The sequence below is a fragment of the Oculina patagonica genome, chromosome 3 (assembly GCF_052425735.1).
Source record: "Oculina patagonica isolate OP01 chromosome 3, crgOcupat, whole genome shotgun sequence".
NCBI classification, from domain to species: Eukaryota; Metazoa; Cnidaria; class Anthozoa; order Scleractinia; family Oculinidae; genus Oculina; species Oculina patagonica.
Genome location: NC_135760.1, coordinates 25617793 through 25644909, shown reverse-complemented (window position 1 = coordinate 25644909; position 27117 = coordinate 25617793). Strand labels below are relative to the sequence as shown.

The window sequence follows — 27117 nt, the reverse complement described above, 5'->3', positions numbered from 1 at the left end:
GCGTGCAGGGGCGGATCCAGGATTTTTCAAACGGGGGTGGCTGTTTTTTTGTTTACTATACCAGTTTGTTTTTTATGAGTGGGCTTTCGGGCTTTCAGGCAGTTTTTTGAAGTGGGAGTGCAGATGATTTTGTGTCCGAGGCTCATATTTAATGGAGGCGAAGGCTCCATCCCCCTAGGGGGGTCTGGGGGCATGCCCCCTTTAGAAAATTTTGAAAAGTTGAAGCCTCTTAGACGCGATTTCCGTCATTCTGAGCAGCTTTATACAGCTGTCAATTAAGTTATTAAACCACTGTTTTTCCTTCTTTAACTTACCGTGAGTTATATTTTGGAGAAAAAGTCTAGTTCTTATGACATGAACAGTGATTGAAATTTAAAGTTGACAAGCCACGAACTTACAGGAAAGAACAGATATGCGTTTTTTTGCTAACCCACGTGCGTGAAAAATTTTTAGCCCTTGGCAAAGTGGCCTGGGGGCAACTTTGGCGACTTCGTTTGCTTGTGAAATCGCTTCGATGCGTATAAACGGTACGAAAACTCGCTTAAAAAGGATGTAAATGAAGACGAAATCGTTCCAGCAAGGCTAGAACAACTCTTGAAAGTCAAAAAGAATCTAACTTTTTAAAATTAAACACACATGTTTTGCTACATTAAGCCAGAAGTTTGTAAAACAGGCTGTCGAAAATCTCCTTTTTGGAAAAATAGCCTTTCTTAACTTTGAACGGCCGCCTGACTATGAAAGGTGGATGGAAATTGTCCTTATTTTCTATTTAATATGTTTATTTTAATTTTTCTGGTGGATCAAGGGGGTGGCTAGCCACCCAATCCACCCCCCTGGATCCGCCCCTGGCGTGATCCAGGGCTCGTGACAAGAGGCAAATGGTGTGACTGCAACAACTTAGCAACTGTGCGATTTGAGCCGCTTTGTCTGTCTGACAAAATACCGGTTGTCTGCAAACAATACTCAGGGGCACCCATCGAGAATATAGTTCAAAACCACTTAAAGATAGCACCGTTCAACGTATTTTAGTATTTAAACGGTAGATGTAGGCATATTTTTATCCCCTAAATTTTTTTTATCTGTTCAGATTTCCTAGCTGAAAGTCTAGTGATCCGAAAGTTATAGGGATCAAAACTTACCTTTTCGAAAAAATTACAGCCAGAGAAGGGCTCCCGAAAATTCTAGGTGACCTTTTTAGAGTAAAAATCCGTTAAAAATGAACAATTATACCATTTTTTAGATGTTCGAAAATCCTAGGAAAGGCAGGCAAGCAAAAAAATTTAAAATGAATGTTCCGAAAATTCTAGATCTCAAATCGTCTTCCGAACAGATATTTTAACGAAATATTCCGTTGGGTGCCCCTGAATACTATCACAGCTGCCTTTGTGTTAATAGACTGAATCATCTGGATTGAAATCAAGGTAGGTGACGGTGAATATGAGATTTAAAACTCCTTAATAATGACCTTCTAGAAACCCTCCTTCTTTCTATTTGCTGTATATTTCTTGCGTGCAGATAACATTCCATGAATGTGTTCTCTTGATCCCTTAATACCGCAGATTTGGAAGAAAGATGACTGAATTCGAGCGAGAAAGAGGGTATAGTCATTTGGAAGATACTGAAGCAAAACACCAACCAACCGAAACTGGCTCCCCTAACTTATCTTATCGCGGCGATCGCGAGCCGCTTCAAGTGAAAAAGACTTCGCTTCTCAAGCGAATCTTAAGATGGAGAAAATACCTAATACTGATTTTGACACCTATACTGCTGATGCCCATACCCATAGCTGTCGGAGGAACGGTAAGAAAACTTTGTTATGTAAGGCTTCTATAAGAACAGCTACCTTAATTGTCTTTGTGTTATAGCACGGTGCGTTCAAATTTTTATTGTTAATTGATTTAAACGCGAAACGAGCATCTCAAATATCCACGCCAAGATATTCTATAGCTAGTTTTTTGTAAAATCAACTTCTATAGTGTAGTGTTACCACTAGATAGAAGATCTGGGTACGGGATAAACTCGTGAATTTGCTGTTGCCTTGTGAATAGGGAAAACGAATTAATTGCTTCCATCGTTTGCAACACAAACGTATTGTGGTGATGTCCCGTTTATTAATAATTATAGAGCTTAAATTTGGTCGCATGGCAACCTAACTGACCAAGAACCGCGGGCTCATTTGATCTAGCAATGAGGTACTTTAATGTTCTTATTCTCGTCGTCTTATTCGCTTGCTTTACGTTCTTAATTATATCTTTTACAACTACTTATTATAGGAAATTAACGCTTGTGTTAATTAAGGTATTTGAAATTAACGCGACTTAAATTAACGCGAATTGAAGAAAAAATTACTTCCCAATAAAGGAAATTAACGTGAAAGAGGGGGTAACATTTCAAAATAAAGGAAATTAACGCGACGTACATAACAGGGACAAGTTTATTTCAACACTTCTAGGCGTATAATCTTAAACGAAAACAATGTTCGTGGTACTTTTCCCACTTTGAGCGTTCTTCGCAGTATCAATGATAGTGGCAAGATAAAATTATGCTTTTTCCTTGGAGTCAAGAACATCTGGACTGTAACGAAAAATTGGGGCCAAAATAATGGAAATTAACGTCATGGAAATTAACGCTCCACTTAATTAACGGCGCGGAAATTAACGTTTACAAAAATTAACGCGAAAATGTGAAATTCGCGTTAATTTTATGACGCGTTAATTTCCTATAATAAAAGGTATGCATGCCATTTTCACAAAGTTATTTTTTTAGCCATTTTTAGCCTTTTTATTCTTATTGTCTATTGTTTGTATGTACATATTTTAGCGCTTTTACTATATTTTATTCAAACACCTAACTTGAAAATGACCGTCGAAAGGTCGAAACGTCGTTCAAATTTCTTAGCGTTCAATTTTATTATACAATCAAAAGGTTTAATGAGCAGGAAAATAGCTGTGCACGTTTTCTTGGCAAATTTGTTTGCCGTCTTCTGAAAAACAACAACGAGAAAATATTAAATTCTGTGTGTTTTGAACCAACGTCCGTTTTATTTCGCTATAGGTTTATAGCAAAGGGAGTTGAACATGTTGAAACTGTTCAAAGAAGGAAAAAGCACTTCTTGATTATTTTCTGTAAAACAATTAAACTGATTTCTTTAAGGTTTTCTGACCATTCGTGTATTGTTTTATTGTACTCAAACATTGGAATATTTTGCGGCTCATTAGCATTTAAAAAACGGGTTACACGAATTCACTCTATTAGCATGCTATTTTTTGTCAGCACTGAGATGTAACTGATGTTGTATGTTTATTTTTTTCAGTTTAATCATGAGCATCATGTTTCAATTGTGCATTTTGGTGAGTGTTTTTGGAACTATTACCTGGTAGGTACCACACTGAAAGATTGAATGAATCAGTAAACGGTTCATAAACAAACTGAACATCTTTACGGATTGGCGCTTCATTATTATTATTGTATGGCAAACCCGAAAGATCAAAAGTTTTTTTAACCTCAAAGACAAAAACGGGCACAAATCAAATGTAATCTATCGTGCCGTTTGCAAATGTGGCAAAACTTGTATTAGCGAAACAAAACGTAATTTCGCAGTGCGAAAAGCAGAGCACGAGAATAAGACCCATAACTCGGAGCCAGCCTGCCACCTCGCAAAAAACTGATCATCGATACACATGGAACATCGCGTTCACGAAAAAAAAGACTTTTTGACGCAAAATAATGGAAAGCGTGTTGATTGCTTGCGAGAAACCAACATTAAACAAACAGGTGCACTGTTTTATCGCCAAGCTGTTCCCCTCGGCAATTATAACAACACAAAACCAAGTTGAATACAGATGATCATTTATCACTGATGATAAACTAGAATCGAAAACGTTTTCATTTGAATAACTTTAATAACTTTTTAGCCTTTTTAAATTATTTCTTTAATTAATTTCGAAATTTAGATTCATCTAGTGATTTACCGAAATCTGGTTAAGAAGAAAGTAGTCCCCATTCTTCCAAATTTTTAATAATATCAGTACAGTGGTGGTCAATTAGTTTTCATATGTAATATTTCCTGCTTGAATTGTTTCTTTCAGCTCCTCAGTTGGCGAGAATCTGTTGTTTGGAGTTTTTGGTGGTAAACTTTACGCGAGAACTCCTCCCAAGTATGCCAGCGACAACTGGATTGGATCAGCCACAGTCCTAGGGTCAAAAGGTTGGGACGACTTCAAGTTTCTGTTCTTCCACCCAGATGGTACCTTATATGGAGTGCTGCTGAATGGCAAGTTCTACAAAGGACCTCCCCCCGATGGCTCTTCGGCTGCGGATTGGGTCGCCAAAGCCACGATTGTCGGAACGTCTGGATGGAATGGCTTCCAGTTCCTTTTCTTTGATCCTGAAGGAATGCTCTATGGCGTTTACAACGACAAGTTTTACAAGAGGCTCCCGCCAGCATACGGTAGTGACAACTGGATTGGATCTGCCACACTGGTAGGATCGCGTGGATGGTCTCTCTTTAAATTTCTTTTTTTCGATCCAGAGGGAATCTTGTACGGCGTCTTTAAAAACGGCAAGTTTCATAAAAGAAGCCCTCCCACAGCTGGGAATGACAACTGGCTCGGATCATCCACGCTCATTGGCACGACTGGTTGGAACCGTTTTCAGAAGCTTTTCTTCATGGCGGATGGTGACTTGTATGGCGTCTTCGATGGCAAGTTCTTTAAGCGATCACCCCCAACTCATGGACGTGATGCCTGGTTGGGCTCCTCGAAGAAGATTGGTTCAGCAGGCTGGCACCTGTTCAAATTCCTGATGTCTCCTCTTAAGTGAGAACCAGGTGTCACAGCAACAATGCAGTCCACAGATGGGAACACAGATTGGATGAAAATGTGGACTGTCAAGCTTAACTGTAATGGTAAACGATAACAAAGACTATAAGGGTGTCCTTCATAACATGATGTAATAGTAAGGAATAAAAGGGTGATGACGAACAATTTTGAGTTCTTTCTTTACTGATGATCAACATACAGATCTGACACACACAGTGGAACACCCGCCTTTTATACCATGCCATAAAAAATAGAGCCAATCAGAGTACAGAAAAGCCGTTGTATATTCGACGGTATTCAACTCAACCTTTCCATCATGCACTGCGACTTTTTGTCCCGGCGAAATTTAGTCAGCATATTTTCTATGGCATGGTATAAAATAGTTACACAACAGTTTCTCGCGGTATACAATGGAATATCCCACTTGTCACTTGTATTTTCTTCGTATACACACTCGAGGCTTGTGTGTATACCGCGAAAATGCAAGTGACTCGTTAGCCTGCGTAGCAGGCGTCGAAAGGGAAGGGAGGGGGAGTTGGAAAAGAAGAGAGAGAGAGAGGGAAAAAACGGACAGGTCTACCTTTCCCTCCCCTTTTTACGCCTGCCACGTAGGCTAGTGATTCGTGGGATATTCCACGGTATACCACTAGAAAGTGCTGCATAACTAGTATGTATTTAGTACAACCACTAGAAAAACTACCACTCGATATCAAGTGGGGTTACAAAATGAATTCAATATTACAAATAGTCGGACATAGCCCCCACCGCCACCTCCCGAAGGAATGAAATCACTTCTCATCCACCTATCTAAGGGTCCGTTTACATAAAAGGAGAGTGACCCGGTTAACCGAGTTACCAGCCTAGAAGAGGCAAAACATAGAACCAGATATAAAGTTTTAAGCCATTATAAGGAGTCATCCGTCCTCAAGGCAATTATCTCTTGATATGCAAGTTTTTATAAATTTACCAAACACAGTTTCTTACCGCTTGAATCAGTCTTCCAACGCCACACTAAAATAATATTTGTCGTCAGGTGCTTAGTTTACCATTGCCCGGCTTCCAGCGAAAACCCTCTTTGAATATTCTTTTGCTCAAAATATATACACGTTTTTCCGATTAAAAGACTTAACTAATTTGAACATAATAGGACAGTTTGGGTTCAGATTCATAGATGTTATCGCCATTTTGTTTACGTTTCAGTTAAAACACGCACGAAAACTTGCCCCGGCAAGGCGGGATGATCCCGGTGCGACCGTTAACAAGCAGAAAAGATAGCCCGCTTAAAAGGATTTCCATGGCAAGTAGACAGGGTGCTTCGGTTAGGCTGGGGTACCCTGTTTCGTATCTAAACGCTTCAATGCGTTTTGAAAAGAATCGTATATAAAAGTTGGCGCGTCTATAAAGGGCGGTTAGTCATGGCGGCCTTCCTCTATGTAAACAGGCCCTAACTGAAATATGACGTCTTTTCCTTCACAAGCCTGATACATCAGAGACAGCTTGAGTGCTCGCGCCGAAGACATTTGATCTGTAACTACAAAAGTGCTAAGTTGCGCTTTGTTCCGCCATATTTGTTTACTGGGTCCCCAATGTATCCCATAAGCGCCCGCGCAGCCACTTGGGTTCCAGGCCCACCATGATCGTTTTCAAAGTGAGCTATACCGATAGTTTGTGTTCTGAGGCAGCAATACATACAAGAGCGTGTTAGCTTTGGAAGTGCAAAACGAACTGTAATGAAGTGAGTAGCGTTTGTTTATGGAGTGCATATCTTTGTACAGCAGAAGGCATAGTTTGGTTTCACCCTTCTTCAAAAAAAGATACTTCGCCATGAGTATTCTTGCCAAATGTTGCACTATTACTGTTAGTTACAAGTTCGACCTATTTATTTTGTAGAACACTAAAATTTTCTTGACCGGTTTTCGGCCGAATTAGAGTGTCACTGAAAGTGCGCAATGGTGCTTTTTCATGATTTGGGCTAATTCGGAAGTTCCAAGTTAATCGTCTCAGTGCAACATTCAACGCACAGCCAAAATATGCTAAATTTAAGAACAGTAAACGTCAAGAGGGTCTCAAAAGGGTTTGCGCAGCAGAGCAAAACCAGAAATAAAATCTTGTCACGTTTCCATCAACTGTTGATATTCGGCTAATAGACCAAAATATAATCACTGAACATCACATAGTGAGAAAAATTTCTTAAGCTGAGGGTAAAAACCTGCCCAAATTCGAAGAAATAGGTCAGAGTGGTCTTGAAACATGTAAAACAATAGACGTCGTGCTCGAAAGCCTGAATTAACAAGTTTTCTGCAGTTATTGAAGCCAATATCCGTAACGTAAATTTTCCGAATATATATAACTCAGATTTTTCGTGCATCAAGAGAGTTAGTGATCATTTTGCAGGGTATTTTGTTTGCTCTATCGGGAGCTAAGGTAAGCCATTCCTGGTGATGCAACTTTGCATCACTAAACGTACCTTATTGTCGCAGGAGGGCTCCTGATTGCAGCGAATGATCTCGTTCACCGGAAACACGCAGTGAAGAAATATATTGTTTTTCATTTGAAAGTCATCAAAGTTACTGAATCCGTCGATCGAAATGGTCTTCTGTTTCCATATGATCACTGTTGATCGAGAATGATGGTCCTTTGTTGGCTATATACTGCTGGTTCATCGTAGTTGCTGTTAGTGTAAGAAATGATTATATCTTCTTTAGTGCCTAGAAATGGCAAATGGAATTCCAAATAGGAGCGGAATGATCCTGAATTCAATATCTGAGCTGTCGCAGTTATTTCGTATATTTTAACGAGTTTTCTACGGTTTAGCATTGCGATATCCATCGTTTTTTCAATAGTCCTGTTTAGTTAGTGTATAGGCAATTCAGGCATGCGTCTTGCAAGTTCCTTACTGTGTCAAGTAAAACCTTTGGCTTTCATAATTTCCACACTCATTCTCACTCATGCAATATTGTTTTCATTATTATACACTAATTATACAACATGGTAGTTTAAGAAACAGGAACCCAAAGTGAGTAAATGAGTACGTATAATACACGTCTATTCCCTGGTGAAACACAATACTTGAACTTGGTGAGAGTTTTACATAAAAGCAAGGCAAAATGACACCCGTGGTAGTTAGTAGGAAGAGACAAGTTCCGTCTTTTGTTTCTTTTTCAGCGCCATGGCATGCCATGAACTCTTTGGTGTCGTTAACGATGGAAGATTCGCTGGAAACTTCTACAAGAGAACTCCTCCCCAATGTGGCAGCCCCAACTGGCTTGGGACTGCCAAACCAATAGGGATAGGTGGCTGGAACGACTTTAACCATCTGTTCTTTCACCCAGACGGTACCTTATATGGAGTATGGGATGACAAGTTCTACAAAGGACCACCACCTGAAGGCTCTTCGGCTTTTGATTGGAAGACCAAGGCTTCCCTTATCGGAAACGTGGGATGGAAGGACTTCAAATTCCTTTTCTTTGATCCTGACGGAGTGCTGTATGGCGTTCACAACACCACCGATAAATTTTACAAACGGTGCCCGCCAGCAGGAACTCCGGGCAGTGACCCTGACTGGATTGGAAACGCAACTCTTTTGGGATCAGGCGGATGGTGTAACTACAAATTCCTTTTCTTCGATACTTCAGGAATCTTATACGGCGTAGAAAACGAATCTGGAAAGTTCCATAGGAGGATACCTCCCACAGATCCAACTGACAACTGGTTAGGATCATCCACGCTCATTGGCACTGGGGGCTGGAATGATTTTCAGTTGCTTTATTTCATGCCGGCCACGGATAGGCCGGATGGTGAATTGTATGGTGTCTACAAAGACAAGTTCTACAAAGGACCACCCCCAACTCATGGTTCCGGAAGTAGTGACAACTGGTTGGGCTCTGCGGAGACTGAAACGATTGGCTCAGTTGGCTGGTCTAAGTTTAAGTTTCTGATGTCTCCTCTAAAGTGAGAACCAGGCGTCCCAGCAACAGTGCAGTCCACAGATGGGAACACAGATTGGATTAAATTGTAAAAATGACGATGATGATGATGATGATGATGACGACGATGATGATGATGTCAGTGCTGACGATAATAATGATGGTAATAACGATAACGTGATGATGATGATGATGATGATGATGATGATGATGACGATGATGATCATAGTTCATGATATTGATATAAATATGACAAACGTTTAATCTGTGAATGACACAAGTTACTCTACTACTAAATTGTAGTAAGCATTGTGCATAGGTTTTTTTATTTTATTAAATATTAATTATCATTGTTACTTCTCTGAATCCCTCCCCTAGTGCCACTACTCTCGCCCTTCCCAAGCCTGATACGTCTGATACAAGAGAGACAACATGCGTTTTCGCGGTGGTTTCGTCTCTACATGTACACTAGCGAAGACATTTAATCTGGCACGAATGACTATGAGGCCGTCCCCTTTTTTCTTTTTTTCTCCGTTTACCGTAGAATGCTTTTCCTAAGTTTGGAACGGTCAGTCGGATAAAAAACAAAAAGCCTAAAAAAATGTCCAAAAATCAAGGGCAATCCACTGGAATAATCATTGCCGTGGAAGCTGGAAACAACAAAATGAAACATGGCGGCAATAGAGGAAGAAAAGATCGATGTCGTGGTTAAAATAAGACAAAAGATGAATTAACGCGTCTTTGCAATCTGCCAACATCCAGACGTTTTTGCTGCTGTTGTTGTTGGTAGGCTTTTATAGATTGTGCTCCTAAAAGTGGCATATTATGCTACTAGCAGTGCTCAAAATCTTGCCAAATTATGCAAAAATTATGCCTGAATTCCCAAATTATGCTTCTGATTTCCGAAATTATGCTCACAAAATGACGTAGATTCTATACATAGAGGCGCGCAATAACGACACCAAATTATGATGTTTTTTAAATAAACTGTTGTTGTAAATTTATTTGTGTTTATGGCAGTTTATCACGGCCGTCAGCTGTCCAAATTAGCTGCTCGCATCTCTAAACCGTTTGTAAAATGCCTCCAACGACTTAAGTGTCATGGTCAGAAAAAATCAAAGAAATCAAAGAAATTTTGGCCACAGCCAAAAACTCATACTTTGTCAGTTTGAGGGCCTAGGTATGTAACTGAAAGATATGAAGTTAGTTTTTCGAAATATTCAAATTTACGGCAGAAAACCACGAATAACGGTAATCGTACCGGAAGCTCAAATTTCACTTCTCGACAATCCGAAATTTCACGCTTTTCAAATTCTTACTACCCAGACGTTTCAACCGCTGTAAACCTTTCCTTACCTTAGTTGCATAGATTGACTCTTCCTTTATTGAAATATAGTTAGTATTTTTATCTCTGATTATTTCTGAGCCAGCTGAGCCTCGATTAAGTAGACACATTTTTCTCATTTAGGAAAAAGGCTAAAATAATCCAAATTCAGTGAGGAAAAAAGCTGACCGGTAGTGCTTCAAATCTTCTGATATTTTAGGCAAAGAGAGTCCAGTCGTTGAATTTTAGGTTTATGGTTTCAAAAGTGTAGGATCTAGTAGCAGTTTTTAACAAAGGTCGATCAAAGGTCGACAAAATTACAATTCCGCGGCTTTGAAAAGAACAACTGAAACACATGACACGAAACACGCAATAGAGTAATTTGTATATTTTTTGGGCAAAGACAACACGGTAAAATTAGCTTTGAAGTTTTATACGTTTGAGACTTTAGAAAAATAGTATTTATCCTAAAGATTGCCTACAATAGAAGAAATACCAAAAATAACAGCACTTGAACTCTCCCTGATGTTCGTCACGCACGAGCGACTTGGAGCGGCGAATGACAAAAATATTTTCCATTGATTCAAAGTAAGCTATATTCTGAAAAAAGAAAAATCTATTTTCTTTAAACTTTGCCCACAAATCTGTCTTAACTAAAAAACGAAACAGCTTTCATATTTGCAAGTATCGTAAGATATATGTTTTAATATTTTATTCATTTAGACCACAACCGGCCTATTTTTAGCAATGGCGACAAGTGAAAATCGAGTCACCGCTTCAAAAATTTATGCGCTAACTTTAGAAATTGTCTTAACTCTCCTGGAATAAATTGGGGACCTTTATCTGTATAAAGCACACAATTTTGATTCGTTTAAAAGAAACTATTAATACGAAATATTTTTGATTTGAAGTCTACTTGGCCATTGACGCGAACGGTTCGAAAAAATGGCACATTTTCAACGGATCACTGCGCAAAAGTCCAACTACTTCCGCATTACATTTGTTTCCATACCAACTAAGAAGAAGTCAAAGAGTATGGAAATGGAAAAATATGTTGTGGTTTAAGCGAGCTTTTAGTGCAACCAGGCGGCAACTTGGCTTATGTTGCGAACATGTTTTGTTTACATTGCAACAGCGGGCAGTTGCTCAAGCGAAAAGAATTTAGCATAAACAACACAATATTTCGTAAACATTGTAACTTTACAAAACTTTATATCAGCTCACACAATAAAACATCATTTAAAACTCGAAAACCTTAGCAGCTAGCGAGTCAGCAAAAAAAAAATACTGTCGCCTACCTGCAAGCCGGTGAGACAACAAAATTCATTGTCAGGTCCGCCATGGCCATGTTATTGGATTTCACATTTCTTTCTGGTTTTCGTCAACCATAGTATCCGCAGAAAGTTTCAAACGGTAAACATAACACACATAACATAACATTGAACATACCACATGATTGTGATAACTGAAACAAATAAAAGAAAGTTGCGGGCAACACATCCCAAGAAATCAAGCGATCACAACAGATCGGCTTGAACAGTTGATTGAAAGTTGCGTCACGCAATCTAACCTGAATCCAACTGCCTTATGGGCGAACTGAATAATTATTGTCCAAGAATCGGACTGTCCAAAATATGGGCTGTAAATATTTTTGACCGACGTATTTGTTTGATTTCTTGTTTTCGACCACTTCCTGTACATCTACATCTGGATGCTTCCAAATTTGAAATTTTAGGCTCGCTTTTCAAATACAAAAAAACCCGCTTTTTCAAAATAATAAATTGTTCTAGTAAACGATAAAGGTAAGTAAGAAAGAAATAAAAAGTGGAACACAAATAAGTCTTTACAAACCACGCCGCCACGCACTTGTCATTCATACTTCGTTGTTGTTCTCGCGAAGCATTATCAACTTACAAAACAAATGGAGGAGATGCGCTTTTTGTTTCACACTTCAAAGTATAGAGGAAGTTGCGGCAATCGAGGGGGATAACCGAGCTCGTTCGTCTTGGAGACTGCAATGATCTTATAGCAAACCATTTAATTTCGTGGCATTTCTGTTAGAGCACGAACTAGTTTTTGCAAGAGCAGGTGTATTTGGATTGTCTTCATCAAAGAAAGGCGAAATTATATAAGTCCCAAGCATCGCCATTCTAGTTTTTCATAGGAAATATTCAAAACAGCACGGGCCTTTCTAATATCCCACTCACCGTGGTGATAAAAAAGCCATTAGAAGCAGAGATGTGCTAAATGTGCACATGGCCGACAAGATCAGGTTTGTAAACGTATCTCACATTACGGTAGTATAAGCTTATAGATTTCCTTTAATGGCTGAGTGGAAAATTTTTCTAGGCAAAAATGTCTTGTTCACTTTTTCGTTGGCTATATTTTTAGTGTGGCCAGAAAATGTGCAGGGTTTTTCTATCCTTCTGATAATTTCCACCCTACTTCTTTCTCCGTAAGAAGGAATAGATGATGAGGTCAATTGAGCTCTATTACACCCCCCCCCCACCTCCCCCCCCCCTTAACGAACCCGCCCAACCGGGAAATGAAAAAACCCGTCCGCGAATAGGACTGTTTGAGTTTTCTTTCAGCTAAATACGTTTTCAGCTTAATACGTAAGCTTCGTTTCTAATAAACATACCAAAATGGTGCACACGAGGACATATACATCTGTTAAAAATATTTAGAGCCGATATTTTGGACAGTCCGATTCTTGGACAATAATTATTCAGTTCGCCCATAAGGCAGTTGGATTCAGGTTAGATTGCGTGACGCAACTTTCAATCAACTGTTCAAGCCGATCTGTTGTGATCGATTGATTTCTTGGGATGTGTTGCCCGCAACTTTCTTTCATTTGTTTCAGTTATCACAATCATGTGGTATGTTCAATGTTATGTTATGTGTGTTATGTTTACCGTTTGAATCTTTTTGCGGATACTATGGTTGACGAAAACCAGAAAGAAATGTGGAATCCAATAACATGGCCATGGCGGACCTGACAATGAATTTTGTTGTCTCACCGGCTTGCAGGTAGGCGACAGTATTTTTTTTGCTGACTCGCTAGCTGCTAAGGTTTTCGAGTTTTAAATGATGTTTTATTATGTGAGCGGATATAAAGTTTTGTAAGGTTACAATGTTTACGAAATATTGTGTTGTTTATGCTAAATTGGTTTCGCGTGAGCAACTGCCCGCTGTTGCAATGTAAACAAAACATGTTCGCAACATAAGCCAAGTTGCCGCCTGGTTGCACTAAAAGCTCGCTTAAACCACAACATATTTTTCCATTTCCATACTCTTTGACTTCTTTTTAGTTGGTATGGAAACAAATGTAATGCGGAAGTAGTTGGACTTTTGCGCAATGACCCGTTGAAAATGTGCAATTTTTTTGAGCCGTTGGCGTCAGATGGCCAAGTACACTTCAAATCAAAAATATTCCGTATTGTTTGTTTCTTTTTAACGAACCAAAATTGCGTGCTTTATACAGATAAAGGTCCAATTTATTCCAGGAGAGTTAAGACAATTCCTAAAATTGGAGCATAAATTTTCGAAGCGGTGACTCGACGTTTTTTCCTATTTTTAGTTGTCGCCATTGCTAAAAATAGGCCGCCGGTCGTGGTCCAATTGAATGTAATTCTTAAAAAAATATTTCTTGCGATATTTGCAAATATGAAAGCTGTTTCGTTTTTTAGTTAAGACAGATTGGTGGGCAAAGTTTAAAGAAAATAGATTTTTCTTATTTCAGAATATGACTTACTTTGAATCAATGGAAAATATTTTTGTCATTCGCCGCTCCAAGTCGCTCGTGCGTGACGAACATCAGGGAGAGTTCAAGTGCTGTTATTTTTGGTATTTCTTCTATTGTAGGCAATCTTTAGGATAAATACTATTTTTCTAAAGTCTCAAACGTATAAAACTTCAAAGCTAATTTTACCGTGTTGTCTTTGCCCAAAAAATATACAAATTACTCTATTGCGTGTTTCGTGTCACGTGTTTCAGTTGTTCTTTTCAAAGCCGCGGAATTGTAATTTTGTCGACCTTTGATCGACCTTTGTTAAAAACTGCTACTAGATCCTACACTTTTGAAACCATAAACCTAAAATTCAACGACTGGACTCTCTTTGCCTAAAATATCAGAAGATTTGAAGCACTACCGGTCAGCTTTTTTCCTCACTGAATTTGGATTATTTTAGCCTTTTTCCTAAATGAGAAAAATGTGTCTACTTAATCGAGGCTCAGCTGGCTCAGAAATAATCAGAGATAAAAATACTAACTATATTTCAATAAAGGAAGAGTCAATCTATGCAACTAAGGTAAGGAAAGGTTTACAGCGGTTGAAACGTCTGGGTAGTAAGAAGCTGAAAAGCGTGAAATTTCGGATTGTCGAGAAGTGAAATTTGAGCTTCCGGTACGATTACCGTTATTCGTGGTTTTCTGCCGTAAATTTGAATATTTCGAAAAACTAACTTCATATCTTTCAGTTACATACCTAGGCCCTCAAACTGACAAAGTATGAGTTTTTGGCTGTGGCCAAAATTTCTTTGATTTTTTCTGACCATGACAGTTAACAATCAAAATTATATAGCTAAAAAACGCATTGCAAGAACAAACTACCTAAATTTCATTTATTTCTGTAGAAAGTACACCATATTTACTACATTTTATGAATTTATGCTCCAAAAAGTGCTAAAAATTGCTAATTATGCCGTGGCAGTGCTCGTTTCACAAATTATGCTTTTTAGCTCCAATTATGCCAAAAATTATGCTAGCACAATCTATAAAAGCCTAGTTGTGGCCATGGGTAGCTAGGTCGGATGACGGTACCCGTAGATAAAAACGGAGACGGTCGTACAGTGCTTTGACTCACTTGATGGGCGTTACTAAACACCAGAACGGAACGGAATGGACCGGAATGGAGCAAAATGAACCGGAATGAGCCGAAATAAACCGGAATGAGACCAGAATGAACCGGAATGAGCCGAAATGGATCGGACTGGACTGGAATGAGTGGGAATGAACCGGAATGAGACCAGAATGAACCGGAATGAGCCGAAATGGATCGGACTGGACTGGAATGAGTGGGAATGAACCGGAATGAGACCGGAATGAACCGGAATGAGCCAGAATGAGCCGAATGGACCGGAAATGGACCGGAATGAGCCGGAATGAACGGGAATGAATGACGTTAGAACACCCAATTCTCGCTGCAGATTTTGGTGTCAAACAACACCCTTGCAAAAGCGACTTAATTCCTCCCAACCCGCAACAAAGAATTTAGAAAAAAGAAACTGAAATTGTGGGTCTCATTTAGTTCCATTTCGGCCCATTCTGGACTCATTCCGTCTCATTCCTGTCCATTATTGATCAGTCTTTTCTCATTCCGGTCCAGTCAGGTCTCATTCCGACTTATTCTGGTCCATTCCGGCTCATTCCGGTCCATTTCGGTTCATTTGTGCTCATTCCGGTTCATTTCGGTTCATTCTGGCTCATTCCAGTTCATTTCGGTTCATTCCGGCTCATTCTGGTCTTATTCCGGTCCATTCTGGTCTCATTCCGGCTCATTCCAGTTCATTTCGCGTGACTTAAATTAATATTGTGCAGTTAATCTAATGCAACAAAATAACAAGCTAAGACATGTCACTGTATGAACGCAATAAACCATGTGGTTGCCACAGACAAATAAATACAAAATGTCTGATATACTAGCGGTCCCCAGCCCCCGCTTCCAAAAAGAAAAAAACACACAGAGCTGAGAACTCATTGACCCGAAATCTTTCTTACTCCATCAGTGGTATTAAATCAGCGGTGTTATAATTTCAATTTTCCCTTATTTTTCCCTGACCTTTAAGAATTTTTATTTTCCCGAACCATTTCCTGATTTTTTGGCAACCCTGCAAACTGTATTCTGGATGTGTAAAATTCACTTTCGTTGCCGCGCTAATGAAACCCACCGTAACGTTCGACCTGCACGCTCTTCTGTCGATCGAAAAACGACATTGGTAGAGGTCAAGAGAAACTAATCTCTTGGTTCTGTTGACGCTTACTTTTCATGTGCCAGATTGTCTACACAGTCTATAGGACTTATTTTGAGTGGAATTATATTCGAAGATATAGCTCAGAGTAGGGAACTACTGAAATCTCGAACCGACATCTTCTTTACCATCAGGTGCGAGATAAAGTAGGAAAGATGTCAAAAAATAGACATTGTCCTTGAAAGCGTGAATTATAAACCTAATTCGATGTATAGTAAAAAAATACCGCAGATTTTTTCGCGAGTCTACGTGATTTCGCAATCGACAGTATCAGCTTCGCGTGATCCAGGACTCGTGACAAGAGGCAAATGGTGTGACTGCAACAACTTAGCAACTGTGCGATTTGAGCCGCTTTGTCTGTCTGACAAAATACTGTTGTCTGCAAACAATACTATCACAGCTGCCTTTGTGTTAATAGACTGAATCATCTGGATTGAAATCAAGGTAGGTGACGGTGAATATAAGATTTAAAACTCCTTAATAATGACCTTCTAGAAACCCTCCTTCTTTCTATTTGCTGTATATTTCTTGCGTGCAGATAACATTCCATGAATGTGTTCTCTTGATCCCTTAATACCGCAGATCTGGAAGGAAGATGACTGAATTCGAGCGAGAAAGGGGATATAGTCATTTGGAAGATACTGAAGCAAAACACCAACCAACCGAAACTGGCTCCCCTAACCTATCTTATCGCGGCGATCGCGAGCCGCTTCAAGTGAAAAAGACTTCGCTTCTCAAGCGAATCTTAAGATGGAGAAAATACCTAATACTGATTTTGACACCTATACTGCTGATGCCCATACCCATAGCTGTCGGAGGAACGGTAAGAAAACTTTGTTATGTAAGGCTTCTATAAGAACAGCTACCTTAATTGTCTTTGTGTTATAGCACGGTGCGTTCAAATTTTTATTGTTAATTGATTTACGCGCGAAACGAGCATCTCAAATATCCACGCCAAGATATTCTATAGCTAGTTATTTGTAAAATCAACTTCTATAGTGTAGTGTTACCATTCAGTCTCGGTCCCCGTGACCGTGCTAACCTTTGTCATATTTGCATACGCCAAAACCGACTGAAGATCTGGGTACGAGATAAACTCGTGAATTTGCTGTTGTCTTGTGAATAGGGAAAACGAATTAATTGCTTCCATCGTTTGCAACACAAACGTATTGTGGTGATGTCCCGTTTATTAATAATTATAGAGCTTAAATTTGGTCGCATGGCAACCTAACTGGCCAAAAACCGCGGGCTCATTTGATCTATGAATCGAGCTTGATCCCATTACTATACTTATCATTGTTTTTCGAATTGAATCTTAAACGCCTCGTTTTTCGATGTTTATAAATAATACTTACATTTCACCAGGAAGCCCGATGTGCGTACTGTATTTTGATCATGGCGGTGTACTGGGTGACCGAGGTTGTGGAGTTAGCCGTCACAGCTCTTCTTCCATTGGTTCTCTTTCCGTTGCTTGGGGTCCTGGGATCTAAACAAGTCGCGTATCCTTACTTCAAGGACACTAACGTGCTCTTTCTTGGCGGGTTGATCGTGGCTGTAGCTGTAGAGACGTGGAACTTACACAAACGAATCGCTCTTCGAGTTCTCTTGTTAGTTGGGGCTCAACCACGACGGTAAGTCGAGGGGAGGGGGCTGGGAAAGTGAAGATCGACGTAAATCTCAATTCCAGATCGCCAAATACATATTTGTCTTGGCTTTATTATTTGTGTAAAATGTCCGTGCAGAGCATGAGCGGGTCTGGAGTAGATACTGTACCATAGCCCAGAGAAGTAGTCCTTTGTTTCCTTTATAATTTCCCCATCTTAATTAGTTTAATTGTGAAGGAAAACAGCCTACGAAAAACGTTTGTGTTCCTGATGGGAAAAGGGTTGACAGTCGGCTTAAATATTCGAGCTTGTTTTGGAGGTTATTAAGATTTTCCTGTTGCTAAGGAGAGTGGTAGTATTGACAATCAAAGTAAAAGTGCTGGAAAGTGAGTGCAAGCTTGAAAGAAAATTAAAGAGCAAGGTCCTTGTTGTTGCCTACACGGCCGACAAATATTCCGAACTAAAGCACATAGCGCTTAATACCAAAATTTCAGTCAGAAGTTGACATTAATTCTCTTTATAATTAGCTTCTTTCAAAGCTTTTTTCTGATCATTCTCCACAGTTTGTTACTTGGCGTTATGCTGACCACATCTTTTCTGTCCATGTGGATAAGCAACACAGCTACAACCGCCATGATGGTGCCAATTGTTGAGGCAGTGTTGGGCGAAATAAAGAACGACAATATTTCGAATCAACTTGAGAAAAACAACGAGGGCAACAGTCAAGCAGATGAGGTGGGAAGCTTAGTTTGATTTTATTGCAAATTTCAGTGATATTTCGAATAAACAGACCAGTCTATCAGACAATCAGTTTATCTGGCAAGGTCCTCGCGTTCTTAACGTGCCATTCTGTCAGTCAGCCAGTCCGGTCATTCTGGCATGCAGTCAGTCAGTCAGTCAGTCAGTCAGTCAGTCAGTCAGTCAGTCAGTCAGTCAAGTCAAGTCAAGCCAGTCAGTACGTCAGTCGGTCAGTCAGGCAGGCGGGCAGGTAGGCGGGCAGGTAGGCGGGCAGTCAATCAATCAATCAATCAATCAATCAATCAATCAGTCAATCAGTCAATCAGTCAGTCAGGCAGGCAGGCAGTCAGTCTGGCAAGCAATCAGGCAGGCAGGCAGGCAGTCAGGCTGTCAATCAGTCATCAGTCAAACAGTCAGGCAGGCAGGTAAGCAGGCAAGCAGGTAGGTAGGCAGGCAGACATGTCAAGTCAAGTCCAGTCAGTCATTCAATCAATCAGTCAGACAGGCAGGTAGGCAGGCAAATAGACAGGCAGTCAGTCAGTCAGTCAGTCGCTGGTCATAAGCTCAGTTGCTCGGTCAGTCACTATGTCAGTTCAACAAGGGACTTCTTTGACTTGAGATGATTGATCACAGGTTACAGTGTGAAGAGAACAGAAATGTGTGTTTTACCGGGTCAGGTGTATCCTGCGATCAAATTCCGTGTTTTACTCACTGTATTACCTCAGTGAATCGTGCTTTACCCGAATTATAACTGCAGATTGATGAAGTCGTCCCCCAACATGGATCATATGAACTTCACGACATCGACGGCATCGACAAAAAAGAAGAGAAGAAAGAGGAAGAGAGGTAGAAAATACATTTTTGTCATTATTGTAAACGATCGAGTTTATCCGTTGACCGTGCCAATCCGAGTCCGAAACATGTCCGAGTCTAAAAACTAGTTAAGAGCTAACCAGAATGTTAGTTAGTTAAGAGCAACTCCTGTACTTAGCCGCTCGCCTCCTGCCCACCATCCGACTATTTGCCACGTCCAAAATCAAGAGGAGCTGGGATATACCACTAGCCAATCAGCAATAACTTGAACATTTAACTCGGACTCGCCTTCGACTCAGGCTCGGATTTGCCTCGGATGTGACTAGGAAAGCAGATTAACCGTCCGTCTCCTATGCTCTTATCTACATTCCGTGTATTACAACGCAACCCAACTGATCTAAAAATATTGTCATAAACTTTCTTTTCCTGGTAATTTTTTCAGAACGACTGCTGTAACCTTACTGCAAGAGGAAGAAGACATTGACGTACGTATTTTTGTACACCTCAGTTTAAAAAAGTCGTCTGTTTTTCAGCTTGGTTCGTTGCCAGCCTAATCACACTATTAGAGAAGGACCCATGTTTTTAAGGTCTACCTTATTATTACTAATTTTCGTGCGTTCAAAATTTCGCGAAAATTCGAGAGCCAAATTTTGCGAGTAATACTTTTCGCGGTTGCAAGAAAAATTAGAGGAAAAGTGCATTCAATTTCGCGATTTTGTCAGTGTTCAGTTAATAGATCAAGGCCGGGTTGTTCGAAAGACGATTAATGTTAACCCAGGATTAAAAGATGATCAAGATTTTAATTTCTCTTGTTTAAAGAGGTTTTCCATAGATAATGTTTTAATAAGTTTGAGATTGGTCCACGTCAAAACTGGGGGCAGAAAATATTAACAGAAAACCTCAACGAAATGTTATAAAATTGAAATCAAATTTCACACTAATCCTGGATTAGCTTAATCGTGCTATGAACAACCCGGCCCAGTCGTCAAAGACTAAGGACCCAATGGACACACAAATGGTCTGGCTTAATGTAACTACAAGGAGCCTGCAAACGGAGACTTTAGTGACTGTACTAAAAAAGAGAATTTAAACCAATTTACAAGCTCGAAACTGTAATCAGAGGAAGGGCGCTAGTCCAAAACAAAACGGAATGATATTTTTAAAGGTAGATAGTTGCAGTTCCAAACATTCTAAATTTTTATTGTTTTGATATATAATTTGGTATTAATTTTTGCGTTTTTGAATTGCGCGCATTGTTTTTTTTTTCAATTACGATTACTTTGAAATTGCGAAAATTAGTACACGCGTAAGTAAGTAAAAATAAGGTAATTATGTCTGTTGGCAAATTCGTGTGCTGGCCAAGAACCAAAAAATTCCGTTTAACTTGGAGATCTTTGTATTGGGCGTTTCCCTTACATGAACTTACAGTGAATTAAAGATGCGAAATCTGCATACAGGCTTGGAAAAAAAAAACATTACCAACTGCTACTGTTTATTAGCTAATTAACCTTGTACTGGTCTGCACTGTACCCAATCAAATCCCGAAAATCTGAAATCCTCTTCAGTAATTATTTTGTACGTAATTTTGATGATTTAATCTGTAGGAAGAAGAGACTCGGTATTACAACAGACTCTGCAAGGCTATGATGTTAGCTGTTGCGTACGCTGCGAACATTGGCGGCACGGCTACCCTGACGGGAACTGGTCCAAATCTTGTATTTGGTGGACAAGTTAACAGGCAAGTACCTTGAATGACTAAATGGCTTTATTGCAGCAAAATAATTCAACAAAGAAAAGCTCCCTATAAAGCGGAATACACGAATACACCAAGTTTGCCGTTAAACTGATTTAATAACAGTCAAAACGGAATATCGGTGACAGCAGAAGAACACTTTTTTCAGCGTTTGGGAAAGCAGTGGATACAAATCTCTGCCATTGTTCGTTGTGAATTTTTCGCGCGCCATTTTGGATGTTGTGACGCTTTACGGTTGCCATTTTGATGCGCAACGAGAGAGCTATTCCGGTTTCCAGAATAAGGGCAATTGTAATTTCAGACACAGCTGAGCGCATGGTCTTAGTTACTTATCATGCTAACATACAGGTCATACAGTAATTTTTATTTCCTATTTGATTTCAGCCTCTTTCCCAAGAGCCCAGGATTTAGCTTTGCCACCTGGTTTGGTTATGCTTTCCCTCAAATGCTGGTGCTTCTGTTTATTGCATGGATCTGGATTCAGTTATTGTTCCTCAAATTTAAGTATGTCTCATTGTTCGTACACTATTTATTCCAAAGGCGATATAAACTGAGATCCGCCTAGTTTTGCAGAATGTTTTTTGTCGGTTACAGATCAGCGGCACTTCACGGACCTCTATCAAGAAATTTTTCAGTTCAATTATCAGATGTTTCTCGGTTTTCAGAAACCGGCGCTGAAGAAAGACACCTGTTTATACTCAGTCTACTCATATAGCGATAGCAACTGCTTTGACCAAAGTTTATGCTGTTTAAATCTCGATACGTTTGTCACTTTTCTAGGCACTAGCAACCTTGCTTGCGTAGTTCATGCAAGCAGAAATTATTTTTTTATGAACAGAGCCACAAAGCAAACTTATCTAACTTATTAAGTATTTTACTTGACGGTAGGTAAGGTGACGTTTGCGTTCGAGCTTAGGGGTCCATCAGTTTCAGTAGCACAAGGCGACTAGGAGTATTTCTACTCCCTTCCCCCTGGATGGGATGTTTGTCAATCGCAGCGCGACTCCCCAGCATTAAATTCGCCGGTACATGTACCTATTTATACAACTGGGTGGAGAGAGGCACTGTGAGAGTAAAGTGTCTTGCCCAGGAACACACAACAACAACATCCCCGGCCAGGGCTCGAACCCGGACTGCTCGATCCGAAGTCCACTAACCATTGGCCCACAGCGCCTCTCAAAAACCTTTAGTATTTTATATGAAACGCTTAGTTTATCATCCACCTGTAGCTGGAGCCGCCAACAAAAGGATTTTCAGTTCAAACGGGGGCAAGTTTTTAGCAAGATTCTACATTACACTCAGCCTAGTCACTAGGCGTTCTGCTCCTATTCGGTGACGTCACGAAATTTCGCGCCAAATCGATAAGCGGGAAGGGAACGCCTTGGTACTAGGCTGCATTACCCTAACGTTTCAAGTGGGATTGGTAACTCTCCTAGTCGCTTCATGCAACGGAAACCTGGATAACTAACTCAAAGCTTTTTTCTATTAAGTTTCCGAAAGTGTTTCAACAAGTCGCCAAGATCAGAGCAGAAGGACAACCAATCAACACAGGCCATCAGACAGGTTTTGGTGGATCAGTACAGAGCACTTGGACCCATGACGTAAGATTTTATAATATTTAACAAAATCAACGTTAATAAGTTTTACCTATCAGAGATTTTAACACCAAAAGCTGTAAAGAAACTTTGAAGTGAATTAGCTGAGGCAACGTAAGAAGAGCTTAAAGGTGGATTTCCACTGTCGCGTTTTTGTTTACGCACGTTAACGCGCGTAAAAATTATTAACGTACGTAAAATGAAATTTTACGCGCGCGATTACGTGCGTCGAATTTACGTTGTCCAATTTCCAATGCCACGTTTTTTTCCAGGTATTTACGCACGTGACTCGCACGTTTACGCACGTAGCGATTTTGGGGGTTTTGAAAAAAGTTGAACCGAGTTCAACTTTTTTCGCGGCTGTCTGTGGTTACGCAATGATTTACCCAATCATACTTTTGGATTTCGTCACATGACACTACTTACCATGTGGAAAACCATTTTGTTTTAAATCACCCATCGATTTACTTGGGAAAACATTCAGATGTAGAAACACTTCTCATCGAGAAAGTCTTAACATTTCAAGAAATAATCTATAGAACTGGCTACAGAACCAAATTACACGAACGCAGTAGTGAAAGAAAACGCCTGGCGTCAGGTCACGTAGGCTTTGAACCGAGAATCCGGGAAGGTCGCCTCAAATCTTCTTTTAATTGATGGTGTCTTTCGGAAGTATTTATAAAATGCCTCTTGGTCATATTTACGCATTTCTTTTTCTAGCGTGTGGTACAAAGTGTTTTCATGGCAGCCATGTTGGAAGAGTCAAACAACAAGATATTTGCATAAAAATGTTAATGATTTTGTCCCAAAGGAAAAACAATTTATTGTTTCACTCCTCCAATATGGCCGACAATCACGCACTCTATTCACCAACTTGATAATTCAGTATGGCGGGCATTTACGCACGTTCAACGCGCGTAAAAAGGAAACGCTTTTTATTACTTTTTACGCGACAGTGGAAATTTGCCTACGTATCTTTTTTTACGCGCGTTTTACGTACGTAAATATTTACGCGTCAGTGGAAATCCACCTTAAGTTTCAAAAGTTAGCTCCGATGAAAGACTAACAGTCGAAACTTCGCCTGCCATTTAGATCCTCGCGCACGTTACGCTTGAAAAAACGGTTGAGAACAAACTGCGCGGGAAATAACTTCTCAGAATCATTCATAATTTGATTTGAACTTTTTAAAACGTTCTCACGAAGTCGCACAATTTGGGCCGAGTAATCAGACATTGACGTTATCGTCTTATTTTGCACTCGCAGTTCTTCGCGCAAAGCCTGGAACCGACTTATTTCAGGCTTATGACGTGCTAAGCAGAGATCAGCACATTCTCGTCCCCAGAGCCGCATGTCTGTCATAACCAGCAGAGCCTGGGCACGAGGAGCAAGTGGCTCTGGGTAAACATGATTTGATTGGCCGGATTTGAACAAAAGGAGTTTTAAATCTAGCGTATCAAATCAACCATACTAAAATCTCTTACAACAAAGGAATTTTAAAACAGTTGATTTGATTTGCTAACTTTAAATTTCACTTGTTGAACATCTAGCCAATCAAATCATGTGTCTCCAGTGCCACTTGTTCCTCGTGCCCCAGGCTCTGCTGACTAAGAGGAACAAGCGGCTCTGGGAACGAGAATGAGATCAGCTTAGTTTCTCGGATTGGTGATTGTCGGTTACAGATCAGTAAGGATTGGCCGATACAGGTTTTTCAAACTATACGATATCGATATGATATTTGCCTTTTTTCTCGATATCGATATCAATATCAATATTATGACGTCATTTCCGTACTGACGTCATTGTTATGTCACGTGATTTGTCTGGCATTATAAATTTTAGCCAGGAATGTTGATTTTTGGTCTTTTTGTTTTACTGTGGACTAGATCAAGTCAAGGCAATAGAAAAATTCAAATATTGACAAGAAAATCAATATTTGTTTGCGCAAAAGTGCATTTTTAAACCTCAGGTGCTGACCAGAGGAGCGCAGGCTCAGGTCACGTGTGCAGTATCGAAAACGTATCGAAAGTGCGATATTTTTCGAAAGTATCGATACTTTCCAAAATTGTCAAAATATCGATGTATCGAATATTTGGTATCGAGTATCGGCCCATCCTTACAATCAGAGACACTTCACGGACCACTGTTAAGAAAATTTTCAGTTCAATTATCAGATGTCTTTCTTTCTGCTCAGAAACCGACGCCGAAAAGAGACACCGGTTTATACCCAAGCTACTCATATTTTTTTTCTCGCAATCCAGGTTTGCCGAGAAAGCAGTCCTTGGTCATTTCATCTTGTTGGCTTTGCTATGGTTGTTTCGCGATCCCAAATTTATGGAAGGATGGTCCATAATATTCGAGAAGGGGTAAGTTTTGCACAGGTACACTAGAACTGGCAATGATTTTCAGTGGGTCATTTTGGACATTTTATGTTATTTAATTTTGTCAAATGTTCGCTATGAAACTAAATGTTATAATTTAAAGTTTAATAATACAAGAAGACAAGATTAACTTTGAAAACTGTTCCGCCGGACCATACGGTATTTCAAAAACCCATATCGCAATCTGTTTCAATTAATCTTCGACACTTTTGGCCATCCGTACAGTTTTTTCGCATTTGGTGTGTTACTCAAATATCCCTTCACTGTTTTAAGAGGTTATTTTATACATTTAAACGAACCGCCCTACCCAGGTTTGTTTCTTGTTGGTCAGTGCAAACGACATGATAGCTTACGTGTGCGGATCAGAAGCGCTTTTTCCGCACTACAGTAAAAACCCACGTATAAAGACCTGAAATTTAAGAACCTGTTAGGCTAAAATTTTCATTTTAACATGTATTTTAAACCCCCTTTTCATTAAAACCTATTTAGCCTAAAATTTTCAATAGGTTCTCTTTTACAAAAATGAAGACACGGATGAAAATACCAAAAACTAATTTTAGTCTAGACATGCATGCTAGTATACTTTGGAAAGATAAATGTACTGTATGGTTTTATACATTCCACATCACATTTGCCCTTTAGAAGTTATCTGCCTTGAAGTAGTTATCTCTACTGATAGATAGTGCCCCCATCAAATTAAGAACCTATATACCTAAGTAGCCTTAAATCCCACGTAATACCATTCTATAAGAACCTATATAGCCTAAGTTTGAAAAACCTAGATTCTTATACGTGGGGTTTTACTGTATCTCAAATTGGGAGCGTACCTGCGTATGTTTGACATCAGGGCATACTCACTATTCTCTTTCGATATTCTCTTGCTTCTTACAACAAACGTTGAGATCAATAAAGACAGAGTATTGCTGAGCGATTCTTTGATAGAAAAAAGTGCTGCATACCGCGCTTTTAACGTAGTGCCAAGAGATGTCTTATTGAATCAGACTAACTCGAAATTTGTTTAGTTCATCTTTCACTCTCATGCTTAAAAAGTTTCACTCCAAAAATATGTTGCTTTACTTTCAGTTACGTTCGAGATGCAACAGCAGCCATGTTTATTGCGTTCTCTTTGTTTGTGTTCCCCTCACGAATGCCGAGGATCTATGCTCCTGATGGTTCAGGTATGTTGACGATAATGAGTTCGGATTGAGTAATATAATCCCAAGGGCGGAATCGAACCTGTCACGAGTCGTACCCCCAACTGTACATGTACCGCAGACATAGCGATGCCCATGCATATACCTTAGCCATACTAGAGTCATACCACAGTCATAATTCGTACCTTACACTGAATTTTCCCAGGTATCTCAAAATCATAGCGTTTCAATTTAGAAATAATCAGACAAAATAGACAAGGAGGGTTAAGGCTGGGGAAGATTAAAATGGATTAAGAAGGACGAGTTGAAAATTTTAGGCCAAATTTTCAAGGTGCACTTTTAAATAATGTCTCTAAAACCTCAAAATGTCCCGATTGTTATCATTACACAGTGAACAAACCACCACCCGGCCTTTTGCACTTCAAGTCGATGTCAAAGAGGTTTCCATGGCACCTTGTTGTCTTGCTCGGCAGCGGATTTGCTTTGGCAGAAGCTTGTAAGGTGAGGGCAATATAACACCAGAAGTCTTGCCCCTAAAACATAGTTTGCATGCAACGAAAGATCTTTTTGAGCGAACCCAACCAAAATTCTTAGGCCGAAGATTTAGAGTTATTTTTGATATGTTGATGAATGTTACATGCAAAACGTTTGTCATTTCCTAAGCTGGTTACACGCGACAACGCCAAAGATTTTTTAAAGCTTGCTTAATACTTCAGGAATCTTATTGCTGTAAACAAATTTGTTTGGACGAGAAACCCAGCAAATAAGAATTATATGCAAAAATGACTCTCGCGAATCCATCTGCCGTTGATCCCGTCGCCATTTCCCGCTCGTTTTCCCATTTCAATCATGCAACTTCACCGTACCTTCTGATTGGTTTTATTACTTTTGACGTCATTGAATTCTAGCCAACCAGATATTAGCATTTGCGCAATTACGACCAAAGTAGCAAAGAAAAGGAAATTGCAACAACGGATACCTAC

General features: G+C 39.7%; 3 protein-coding genes across 8 annotated transcripts in view; all 3 read left to right on the top strand.

The window, feature by feature from the left end:
• LOC144647227 (uncharacterized) overlaps positions 1 to 4985 on the top strand; it is a 27460-nt gene extending 22475 nt beyond the window's left edge. For 2 of the 4 annotated variants that reach the window (XM_078506997.1, XM_078506996.1), the window contains 2 exons: positions 3314 to 3376; positions 4089 to 4985. In XM_078506997.1, coding sequence (XP_078363123.1) covers positions 3321 to 3376; positions 4089 to 4821 — 789 coding nt within the window. In that variant the 5' untranslated portion in view covers positions 3314 to 3320 and the 3' untranslated portion in view covers positions 4822 to 4985. Of the gene's footprint in view, positions 1 to 1358; positions 1422 to 1559; positions 1801 to 2124; positions 2193 to 3313; positions 3377 to 4088 lie in introns of those variants that run through there. The other 2 variants (XM_078506994.1, XM_078506995.1) reach the window with 2 other exon arrangements.
• Positions 4986 to 6456: 1471 nt separating this feature from the next.
• LOC144647292 (uncharacterized) lies at positions 6457 to 9098 on the top strand. 3 transcript variants are annotated; one of them, XM_078507075.1, is made up of 2 exons: positions 6457 to 6555; positions 7986 to 9098. In XM_078507075.1, exons 1-2 carry the CDS (start codon positions 6551 to 6553, stop codon positions 8773 to 8775), a joined length of 795 nt encoding a protein of 264 aa, XP_078363201.1. In that variant the 5' UTR covers positions 6457 to 6550; the 3' UTR covers positions 8776 to 9098. The 3 variants fall into 3 exon arrangements, with proteins under 3 accessions (XP_078363201.1, XP_078363203.1, XP_078363202.1); XM_078507077.1 differs by lacking the exon at positions 6457 to 6555 and adding an exon at positions 7169 to 7244; XM_078507076.1 differs by lacking the exon at positions 6457 to 6555 and adding an exon at positions 7322 to 7499.
• Positions 9099 to 15707: 6609 nt separating this feature from the next.
• LOC144647586 (solute carrier family 13 member 2-like) lies at positions 15708 to 26650 on the top strand. The gene is made up of 12 exons (XM_078507373.1): positions 15708 to 16543; positions 16682 to 16922; positions 17465 to 17730; positions 18267 to 18438; positions 19199 to 19287; positions 19697 to 19739; positions 20859 to 20992; positions 21392 to 21511; positions 22498 to 22608; positions 24861 to 24965; positions 26064 to 26158; positions 26526 to 26650. The coding sequence occupies exons 2-12, from the start codon at positions 16695 to 16697 to the stop codon at positions 26648 to 26650; spliced, it is 1488 nt and encodes a 495-aa protein (XP_078363499.1). The 5' UTR covers positions 15708 to 16543; positions 16682 to 16694.
• The last annotated feature ends 467 nt before the right edge of the window (positions 26651 to 27117 follow it).